Source organism: Coregonus lavaretus (assembly GCF_964263955.1).
Source record: "Coregonus lavaretus genome assembly, chromosome: 28".
NCBI classification, from domain to species: Eukaryota; Metazoa; Chordata; class Actinopteri; order Salmoniformes; family Salmonidae; genus Coregonus; species Coregonus lavaretus.
This window is the reverse complement of record NC_140015.1, coordinates 26,269,406-26,281,074: the sequence shown is the minus strand read 5'-3', so window position 1 is coordinate 26,281,074 and position 11,669 is coordinate 26,269,406. Positions and strand designations below refer to the sequence as shown.

Below are 11,669 nucleotides of genomic sequence, written 5' to 3'. Positions count from 1 at the left end.
GACATGCTGTATCATAATCAGTCATAAGTCGCAGTCATTTTCAATAGTAATACAAAATGTAGATAATAATAATTTAGATAATAGTAATTTTGTCATTTTAGTTATCTAAAAGTCTTGGGCTGTTTTTGAATTTCAACTGATTTCACTAGAACATGTTTCCTAACCTATCCAGATTACAGCAGTCGCATAGAGAATTAACTTAATAAACTGTTGAGGTTTCTGAAAATCACTGTTCATTAAAACACACTGCTCAGAATGTGTCTTGGGGTTGATATGACTGATTATGATGAAGCTAGTCACATATGTGTATCTTATAATATGCACTGTATATCATATATTACTGTATCTTATCATATCTTATTAGGTTCTCTTTTGTTATACAAACGTCCACCGCTTGTTCTTGACTCCATGTCATTAGGTCCTTTGTCCTTAGGAAAAACACAAGAGTTACAAATATGCTGGAGCAAAAAGACAACCAGCCCTGTCATTTTAGATACTAAGCCAAACAATTCACCAGTTGGCATAAACAGTACTTACTATTAACTCAGGTTTGCTGACTTGGTCCTTGTCCAAGGCCTGTTTGTCCAATAGACCAGTGGTCTCCTTTGCAACTCTGTTAGACATGGGAGGTCGTCCATTCATCTGAGGAGGTCCTGGACTCTGTGCATCAGGAGTCTGTTCCTTGGTCTTGTCGTTAACCCTGTTGAAGAAATAAGACATCAACATTCACGATCCACCATAATACTGTCCCCTATAGAGACGGAGGCTAACATGAACCAAGTGACGATGGGGTTGGTGAGGTTATCATCCAATGAGTACTGGATGTATCAATATGTAGTGAAGTTTACCTGATGTCAGGGGGTTCAGCATGTGTCTTCTGACAGGATTCAGGGTATGTTCCCCCACTGTCTGTGGGCTTCCTGTCCTCCCCTTCTAGCACACCTTCCTCTACTGGGCTTCTAAGGGTGATTATTACATGAATAAGAATTTAAGGATCTGTTTTAGGGGGGTACACATGGTCTACATGTTCATGGCCTAAATTACAGAGGACTGACTCACCTGCAGAAGAGGGGTGAAGTCTCACCAGCACCCTGACCTGGAGCCCCATCGGTCAGGTGTGATTCCCTGTGGAGTAAGATACAGACTGGATCAGGAAACATGACCTCAAACAGTTATTGAACCTCCTCTACCATCACATGCAACTTTACATTTACATTTTAGTCATTTAGCAGACGCTCTTATCCAGAGCGACTTACAGTTAGTGAATACATATTTTTTTATTTATATTTTTTTATACTGGCCCCCCGTGGGAATCGAACCCACAACCCTGGCGTTGCAAACGCCATGCTCTATCAACTGAGCTACATCCCTGCCGGCCATTCCCTCCCCTACCCTGGACAACGCTGGGCCAATTGTGCGCTGCCCATGAGTCTCCCGGTCGCGGCCGGCTGCGACAGAGCCTGGATTCGAACCAGGATCTCTAGTGGCACAGTTAGCACTGCGATGCAGTGCCTTAGACCACTGCGCCACTCAGGAGTTACATACAGACAAAAGTGTTTGGAATGAAATACACATTCTCACCTTCTATATGGCACGCATCCATTGCTCTGAGGTTGACCCAGAAGCTGTGCGTCATCAGTCTGGCCGTTAACCCTGTGGGAGCAATACCAGGGTGATCATCAGGGTTAAAACTTATGTTCCACCACAAACAACACTGTCCTCCATAGAGGCAGAGACTAACATGATCCATGGGATCAATTCTGAAGGGAGAAATGAGATTGCCAAAATGTTTGCATGTCAATATGATATCTATGTGAGAGTAACTTACAAAATCAATGAGGCCCACCCAGTCAGCAATTTGACGATGATTACTACAAGTTTAGGTAGCTGGTTAGATTAATTTACCAATCTAAAAGCGGGATCCACGGGCCGCCAGTTGCCCATCCCTGAGCTAATTATTAGAATCAGGTGTGCTAGATTAGGGTTGGAGTGAAAACCTACAGGACAGTAGCTCTCCAGGAACAGGGTTGGAGTGAAAACCTACAGGACAGTAGCTCTCCAGGAACAGGGTTGGAGTGAAAACCTACAGGACAGTAGCTCTCCAGGAACAGGGTTGGAGAGCCCTGTTCCATAGAGAAATAAACTAATATGACCCATAGCAACATCTGAAGACAGTGACGCTATCATTCAGTGGTTAATTAAAGATCATTAAAGTGATGTGGAAAGGTTTACCTGGCATCACGTTGCTCATTCTGCATCAGAGGAATGGAGATTGGTTCTGGATTGCCCTGACCCTCTTCCACGTCTCTGTGGCCTTGGTTGCTAAAGATGAGATTATTACATTAATAAGAAATGAAGGATAATGTTTGATAAACAACAGTAACTTGACAAAATGGCAGACAAGTCAATAGTCTGTAAGTGGCCTGCAAGTTCCAGGCTGTTCTCATCCTGCAACAATTCTAATTGACTTAAAGAGCTCCCTTCACAAACACAAAAGCAGTTATATAGGGTACTCACCGCTGTTTGTCTCTCCAAGGTTTATGCACACATAAAAGCACTAAGAGCAGACCAGCAATGACCACCACGACAACTGAAAAACAAAACGTAGTCATCAGATGTTGACATCATATTTACACAAACATGAAAAGGTTTTAAAATAGCTTTCTAACAGTAGTTGATCTTTGTAGCATCATTTTGTGGTCAGATTTACTTGTAATTTGCTCATACAGAGGAAGCTGTGGTGATAGATTTGCATAAACACTCACCAATGATTATCCAGTTCAAACCAGTGTCACCACGGTTTGTATCAGGATTGTCTCCATCTATAATGATGATTAGAGAGAATAAAGTCATTTACATGACATAATCAATCAAAATACTGAATAACACAGAATAACGTGTTATGCAGTCCTTCCCTTAGTTTAATTTCCAGGCAGGCATCCAGAAAATAAAATATAACAAAAACATTCTCCAGGGATTGACATTGTTCTCTCAAGGCACTTGTCCATCGTGGACATTAGCCATCTCAGTACTCACCTGGGATGATGGTTGAAGGCCAGACAGAGAGGTTAAAAGATGTACAGTATTCAAAATAATACATATGATTTAGTGATTTTCTCTATATGCTCTTGAAAGATACTTGAAATTGATGGAAAAGAGGAATGTCAACTATCTACCTTTGACAATGTAATGGGAACAGCTCTCCTTAACGGGGGGTTCTTTACCATTAGACTCAGTTCCAGCCTTCTGCTAAGAGGGAATGGGGAGGGATATTGTTTCATCAGTTGCATCCTAATAATACGGGATTCAATTAAATGTGTAAGTTTGTTATAATCAACCTCTAAATAATGTGAAATTACAGGGCTCACCTGTGTAGAATCAATGTAAATGAAGTTCATTTTCAGATTTTGACATTTATAGAGGGTGAGGGCACTGTTGTTCATCGTTAACACCTCATTCTTAACAACTTCCATTGGCTTGTCCCCTCCACTGTTGGCAATGGCAGTCTGTTTAGGAAAAAGGCAAGTCAAATGATCAATAGGGAACATCCAGTGCATTCGGAAAGTATTCAGACCCCTTTACTTTTTCCACATTTTGTTACGTTACAGCATTATTCTAAAATGGATTAAATAAACAAAAATCCTCATCAATCTATACAGAATACCCCATGATGACAAATTGAAAACAGGTTTTTAGAAATGTTTGCAAATGTATTTAAAAAATTTTTATAATACCTTATTTTCATAAGTATTCAGACCATTTGCGATGAGACTCGAAATTGAGCTCAGATGCATCCTGTTTCCATTTATCATACTTGAGATGTTTCTATAAGTTGATTGGAGTCCACCTGTGGTAAATTCAATTGATTGGACATGATTTGGAAAGGCACACACCTGTCTATATAAGGTCCCACAGTTGACAGTGCATGTCAGAGCAAAATCCAAGCCATGAGGTCGAAGGAATTGTCCGTAGAGCTCCGAGACAGGATTGTGTCGAGACACAGATCTGGGGAAGGGTACCAAAACATTTCTGCAGCATTGAAGGTCCCCAAGAACACAGTGGCCTCCATCATTCTTAAATGGAAGAAGTTTGGAACCACCAAGACTCTTCCTAGAGCTGGCCGCCCAGCCAAACTGAGCAATCGGGGGAGAAGGGCCTTGGTCTGGGAGGTGACCAACAACCCGATGGTCACTCTGACAGTGCTCTAGAGTTCCTCTGTGGTGATAGGAAAACCTTCCAGAAGGACAACCATCTCTGCAGCACTCCACCAATCAGGTCTTTATGGTAGAGTGGCCAGATGGAAGCCACTCCTCAGTAAAAGGCACATGCCAGCCCGCTTGGAGTTTGCCAAAAGGCACCTCAAGGACTCTCAGACCATGAGAAACAAGATTCTCTGGTCTGATGAAACCAAGATTGAACTCTTTGGCCTGAATGCCAAGTGTCACGTCTGGAGGAAACCTGGCACTATCCCTATGGTGAAGCACGGTGGTGGCAGCATCATGCTGTGGGGATGTATTTCAATTGCAGGGACAGGGAGACTAGTCAGGATCGAGGGAAAGATGAACGGAGCAAAGTACAGAGAAATCATTGATGAAAACCTGCTCCAGAGCGCTCAGGACCTCAGACTGGGGCGAAGGTTCACCTTCCAAAAGGACAACGACCCTAGGTACACAGCCAAGACAACGCAGGAGGGGCTTCGGGACATGTCTCTGAATGTCCTTGAGTGGCCCAGCCAGAGGCCGGACTTGAACCCGATCAAACATCTCTGGAGAGACCTGAAAATAGCTGTGGAGCAATGCTCCCCATCCAACCTGACAGATCTTGAAAGGATCTGCAGAGAAAAATTGGAGAAACTCCCCAAATACAGGTGTGCCAAGCTTGTTGCGTCATACCCAAGAAGACTTGAGGCTGTAATCGCTGACCAAGGTGCTTCAACAAAGGTCTGAATACTTATGTAAATGTCATATTTCTGTTTTTTACTTGTAATACATTTGCAAAAATGTCTAAAAACCTTTGTCATTATGGGGTATTGTGTGTAAATTGATAAGGGGAAAAAACTATTTGATTCATTTTAGAATAAGGCTGTAACGTATCAAAATGTGGAAAAAGTCAAGGGGTCTGAATACTTTCCGAATGCACTGTATGTAGTTGTATTATTTTATTCAAGTAATTCTGTGTGGATTGCATCCACTGCTCTCCTGCAGTTGTTACTTCCTGTATAGCTTAACTAAAACACAGATTTCAACTTACCCCATTATTGTTGAACACCGCAATGTCTAATACCCCTGTAATGTTGTATAGATACACGTATCCACCATCCCTGCTCTTCAATTTTCCACAGGAAATTTCCACCAAAGTACATGCTACGGATGTCAAGGAACTTTTTATTTAGGACAACTTTCTGTGCATTATTACTAAAGCCACTTTCAAATTCCTTTAGACAGAAACAAAATAAAATATATTGAGGGACTAGGTTTGAGATCTATATACATTGAACAAGAACAATAGATAAAGATTGTGTAAGAAGAGGACTAGCACTCATACAGGACCAGTGGTGTAAAGTACTTAAGTAAAAATTATTGATAGTACTACTTAAGTCTTTTTCTAGGGTATCTGTACTTTACTTTACTATTCACAATTTATACTTTTACTCCACTACATTCCTAATGAAAATTATGTACGTTTTATTCCATACATTTTCCCTGACACCCAAAAGTACTTTTTTTTGAATGCTTAGCAGGACAGGAAAATGGTCTAATTCACCACACACTTATCAAGAGAACATCCCTGGTCCCCCTACTGCCTCTGATCTGGCCGACTCACTAAAAACATGTTTCATTTGTAAATGATATCTGAGTGTTGGAGCATGCCCCTGGCTATCCGTAAAAAATAAGGAATTTGAAATGATTTATACTTTTACTTTTGATACTTAAGTATATTTGAGCAATTACATTTACTTTTGATGCTTAAGTATATTTAAAACCGAATACTTTGACTCATTTTCTATTAATGTATCTTTACTTTTACTCAAGTATGACAACTGGGTATTTTTTCTCTGAGGGCCCAGCCATGACGCAGTTTAGTTAGCAGAAGTCTCCGTCTTGAGGGAGAATTTGTGAAACTTTTAAATGAATTCTACAATAATTTGGTATTTTACCTTGATCCCCGACAGCGTAGGTTGGATAGACTTGCAAAACAGCAACCAAAAAAGCCACTTGAAACAAAAACATTTTCAGTTCTGAGATGACACCTCTACCTCCACGCTCAGTCAAATTACAAAGGAAGTAAAGGCATTTCCTGGTTGTTTATATAAGCAGAGGAGGAGTTAATTACACACAGTATGAACAATGTGATGCACATAATAAACAATCTGTGTCTTTTTTTGGACCTTTTATTCTTCAAAGTTGTAATTTATAAAGATGGGGAGCTAGATGGACACTGTTTAACAGCAAGGAACATGCATTCTGTTCAGTTGGCAATGGAAACATGCAAAAGGTTTGAAATGACTAGGTTAGAAGTTGTGTCATATCATTCAGATGTTGATGGTTGACTTTACACATCCACAATCAACACCAGCCAAATGAACTGCTTGAACTCCAACCAGTGTGGTATTAGAACGACCCCCAGCCACTGTCTCTTATGTACTGTAATGTAAGAAGTCTAACACCAGAGGACATCCTTGCCATATGAGTGGGATGTATAGACAAAACATCTATATCAAATGTTACCTTAAGGTTAATGACAATAGAACTATTAGGCAGTTCAGAGAATACATTACTGTTAAGTTAGAGACATCATACAAATCATACACATTTTCCCTGAAAGATCATGAGCCCGTATTTGTGTGCGTGTGTATGTGTGAGTGTCTGCATGTGTGTGTGTCTGCATAAACTTGAAAAACTGAAAACAAGAGTGACAGAAGACAAAATAAATCAGAGTTTGATCTTTCCCTCTCCTCCAGAGTGTCTAATTTAAAGAAAACACGACCATATGCTGGAAAGGAATGTTTTAATGATAAAAGGAATTAAACACATATTATAATATTAAGAAGCATTGGACCAGTAACCGAAAAGTTGCTGGTTCGAATCCCTGAGCCGACTAGGTGAAAAATCTGCTCCTGTAAGTCGCTCTGGGTAAGAGCATCTGCTAAATGACTAAAATGTTAATGTATTAAATAAAACAAGGTGTGCCCAAACACAAAACTCTCTGCAGAATAGCCTTCCTAAATTTGCAGGCTAAAAAGTATATATGACAATGACAATAATTTGGAGGTTCCTTCATACAAATACATGCAGAAAGTTTGTTACAAATAATACAAGAGAGTATGAGGGACAATTGTAAACATCAGATCTGAGTTGTTCATTAATCAATAGACTTAAGTAACTCACTCACTTGTATTGGCAATGTATGAGCAGATCATATCAATCCAACAATCAAAATTCATAGTACTATACACTGAGTGTACAAACATTAGGAACACCTTCCTAATATTGAGTTGCACCCGCTTTTGCCCTCAGAATAGCCTCAATTCATCGAGGGATGGACTCTACAAGGTGTCGAAAGCTTTCCACAGGGATGCTGCTCCATGTCGACTCCAATGCTTTCCAGAGTTGTGTCAAGTTGGCTGGATGTCCTTTGGGTGGTGGACCATACTTGATACACACGGGAAATTGTTTAGCATGAAAAATCCGGCAGCATTGCAGTTCTTGACACACTCAAACCAGTGAGCCTGGCAAATACTACCATATCCCGTTCAAAGGTACTTAAATATTTTGTCTTGCCCATTCACCCTCTGAATGGCACACATACACAATCCATGTCTCAAGTCTTAAAATTCATTTTTGAACCTGTATCCTCCCCTTCATCTAAACTGATTGAAGTGGATTTAACAAGTGACATTAATAAGAGATCATAGCTTTCACCTGGATTCACCTGGTCAGTCTGTCATGGAAAGAGAAGGTTTTCTTAATGTTTTGGTAATGAAAATGTAACAAGGAAATAAAACAAAATACAGGTAACTAACCATACAAGCATCAGGTGAAAGCCATTCATACATGTATGGGACCAACCCACAGACATGACAGATCAAATATATTACAAGTAAGTAAAATAACCATCATCAAAATATGAAGAAAAAGAACCTTTTCTGACACTAAGGTTATAAGGTCTCAAAGTATGTGGGTATATAATTTGCGTAAGTCATTTGACCTGACAGATACTCTCAATGTGATAAACATTCTAATGAAATGGTGAACACAAATATCAACATAGCTACACCATGTCTAAAGGTGTGGTATTTTGTACAATGTCACCAGTAGGTGGGGACGTGGGGTACAGTTCCTTCCGCAAGAACTGCGGGTAACACTTCCTATGAATACCCTTTTCATAATGCGTTATAAGTGCATTTATATCACCTTATAATCTATGCAATATTTATACATTACAATGACCGACTGGGCACAGACGTCAAATCAATGTCTATTCCACGTTGGTTTAACGTAATTTAATTGAAATGATGTGGAAACAACGTTGATTCAACCAGTGTGTGCCTCAGTGGGTTATGATTATGAAGCAAAGTGGTATGCCCTACATGAAATACTCTTTAGGAAATTGTGTCAGAGGGGTATACTATAACAACTTCACGTAGGAGTTCCACACTCCCGTTAAAGGGATAGTTCACCCAAATTACAAAATGTCATTTGCTTTCTTTACTCTGTAAGCAGTCTATGGACAAGCTCAGACAGCAATCCATGGTTTGGTTTTGGATGGGTGGGCGTATAAAGCAAACATCTAACAACCCAAAGGTTGCGTGTTCGAATCTCATCACGGGATACTTTAGCATTTTCGCTAATTAGCAACTTACTACTTTTTAGCTACTTTGCAACTGCTTACCATGTTAGCTAAACCTTCCCTAACCTTAATCCTTTAACCTAACTCCTAACCCTAACCTTAACCCCTAGGCCCTAGCCTAGCTAACGTTAGCCACCTAGCTAACCTTAACCACAAGACATTTGAATTTGTAACATATCATACGTTTTGCAAATTCGTGACATATTGTACAAATTGCAATTCGTAACATATTGTAAGAATTGCAATTCGTAACATATCATACACATTTTTATTCGTAACATATAATATGAAATGGATGATGGACAACCACAAATTAATACATACCATACGAAACGTAACATATAGTATCATACTAACTGGAATATCCTGGACATATTTTTACTATGTTACTACCCCTGAGTCCAGGTTGGGGGGGGGGGGGGGGGGGGGGGGGGCATAAAAGACTGTAAAAACACCAGCAAATCAGCTCCAAGTGATTTTAATTTAGGAAAACTGTTCCAAAGTATTCCCATGTATAATATAAAGATATATGTGATCATATACAAATGTAAGCAAGGTTTGAAATTATAATGTTTTAGGCAAATATTATATCTGTTTGGGCTTCTTGCGGTTCATTTGCAGTCGGCTGAATATAGTTGATGATCCCTGCTTTAGGATGATATGGACATTAAATGCAAAAATGCTTATATCAGGGTCATTGACTTGGATTTGTGCCACAAATGCTACAATGTTAGCATTTCTGTGACCAAGTACAGTAAACAAGACCAAAGCATTGATTGCTTTCTTACCTTGTCCATAGACTGCTCACAGGGTATGTAATTTTGTAATTTTGCAATTTGGGTGAATTATCCCTTTATGCCTGCAAGACAAAGTACATAGGTGTAAGAGGGTGTGCAGTGAAATTAGAATATAGCCTACCACTTAATGAGCACAGAATGTATAATAAAATGCTCCTAATGTGCTTTTCAAATATGGTATCTGGCATAGTAATACTTTGCTTCATAAGGCATTATACATCCTGGTGATAATGCTCTATGCAGTTATAAATGTTCATGAGTAGTTATTAGCACCTATGTTGTGCATTATGATGCATTATGCATAGGTGTTATTAATGCACCTATAATGCATTATAAAGAGAACATCCATATGAAGTGTTAACTGTTTTAACTGGTCAATCATGCTTTCCTATGAAAACGGTGGTTTAAATAAAGTCTGTTGTAGTATCTTCTAGTCTCTAAAAGGAAAAATGGAACATTAACTTTCTTTACTGAAAGTAGGATTACAGGTGTCGGTGTGCGTTAAATGTCTGTGAATTTTTTTTGCTGAAGTTGGTACATGCAAGTTATTTTAACACTGACATGCTGTCACGTAGAGCGTGGATGTGGTGTGGAATCAAGCGCAGGACAAACAGATGCTTCGTTCAAACGTCTTTAGTACAGACACGAAAAAAACAAGCCACACGGCTAAACACAAACCGGCAGGCAAGCGAACTTTACGCACACCGGGTACAAGGCAAAGCAAAATGCGCACACTGTGCGGACACTCTCTCTAAAACAAATAACGAGAGATAAATGAACTAGCATCCCAAGCTGACAAAGAACAATTACACACAACACATGACCAAACCCAAGAGAACTTATAGGACACATAATTAACACTAAGAATGAACAGGTGTACAAAACAGACCAAACCAAACAAACATCGAAACATAGAACGGTGGCAGCTAGTACTCCGGAGACGACGACCGCCGAAGCCTGCCCGAACAAGGAGGAGGAGCAGCCTCGGCCGAAACCGTGACAGTACCCCCCCCCTTGACGCGCGGCTCCAGCCGTGCGCCGACCCCGGCCTCGAGGACGACCAGGAGGACGCGGAGCAGGGCGCGTGGGATGACCACGATGGAACTCGGTCAGAAGAGACTGGTCTAAGATGTCCCTCCTCGGCACCCAGCACCGCTCCTCCGGGCCGTACCCCTCCCACTCCACGAGATATTGGAGACCCCCTATCCGGCGTCTCGAATTCAGGATGGACCGAACAGTGTACGCCGGAGCCCCCTCGATGTCCAGCGGGGGCGGAGGAATCTCTTCTATCTCATAGTCCTGGAGTGGACCAGCTACCACCGGCCTGAGGAGAGACACATGGAACGAGGGGTTAATATTCTTGTAATCAATAGGCAGTTGTAACCTGTAACACACCTCGTTCAACCTCCTCAGGACTTTAAAAGGCCCCACAATCCGCCGACCCAGCTTCCGGCAGGGCAGGCGGAGGGGCAGGTTTCTGGTCGAGAGCCAGACTCGATCTCCCGGTGCGTACACCGACCCCTCACTGCGGTGGAGATCGGCGCTCGTCTTATGTCGACGGATGGCCCGCTGCAGATGGACGTGTGCAGCGTTCCACGTCTCCTCCGAGCGCCGCACCCACTCATCCACCGCAGGGGCCTCGATCTGGCTCTGATGCCAAGGTGCCAGAGCCGGCTGGTACCCTAACACACACTGGAAATGAGTTAGTTTAGTGGAGGAGTGGCGGAGAGAGTTCTGTGCCATCTCGGCCCAGGGAACATACCTCGCCCACTCCTCCGGCCGGCCCTGGCAATCCGACCTCAGAAACCTACCCACATCCTGGTTTACTCGTTCGACCTGCCCATTGCTCTCCGGGTGGTACCCCGAGGTAAGGCTCACCGAAACCCCCAAGCGCTCCATGAACGCTCTCCAGACTCTGGAGGTAAACTGGGGGCCTCGATCAGACACTATATCCTCGGGTACCCCGTAATGCCGGAAGACGTGGGTGAATAGTGCCTCAGCGGTCTGTAGGGCAGTAGGGAG

The 11,669-nt window shown here is 41.7% G+C and overlaps 1 protein-coding gene across 2 annotated transcripts; it reads right to left on the bottom strand.

Annotated features, from left to right (window-relative positions):
* Positions 1-260: 260 nt before the first annotated feature.
* On the bottom strand, positions 261-6,278 carry LOC311103426 (uncharacterized protein). Of its 2 annotated transcripts, none has more exons than XM_084144991.1 (12): positions 6,158-6,278; positions 5,251-5,363; positions 3,369-3,506; positions 3,177-3,249; positions 2,766-2,822; positions 2,518-2,590; positions 2,233-2,322; positions 1,582-1,653; positions 1,060-1,125; positions 849-959; positions 538-700; positions 261-428 (listed from the first exon to the last, which is right to left on the bottom strand). In XM_084144991.1, the coding sequence occupies exons 1-12, from the start codon at positions 6,228-6,230 to the stop codon at positions 351-353; spliced, it is 1,107 nt and encodes a 368-aa protein (XP_084001117.1). In that variant the 5' UTR covers positions 6,231-6,278; the 3' UTR covers positions 261-350. The 2 variants fall into 2 exon arrangements, with proteins under 2 accessions (XP_084001117.1, XP_084001118.1); XM_084144992.1 differs by having other exon boundaries at positions 3,177-3,246; positions 6,158-6,275.
* Positions 6,279-11,669: the final 5,391 nt, after the last annotated feature.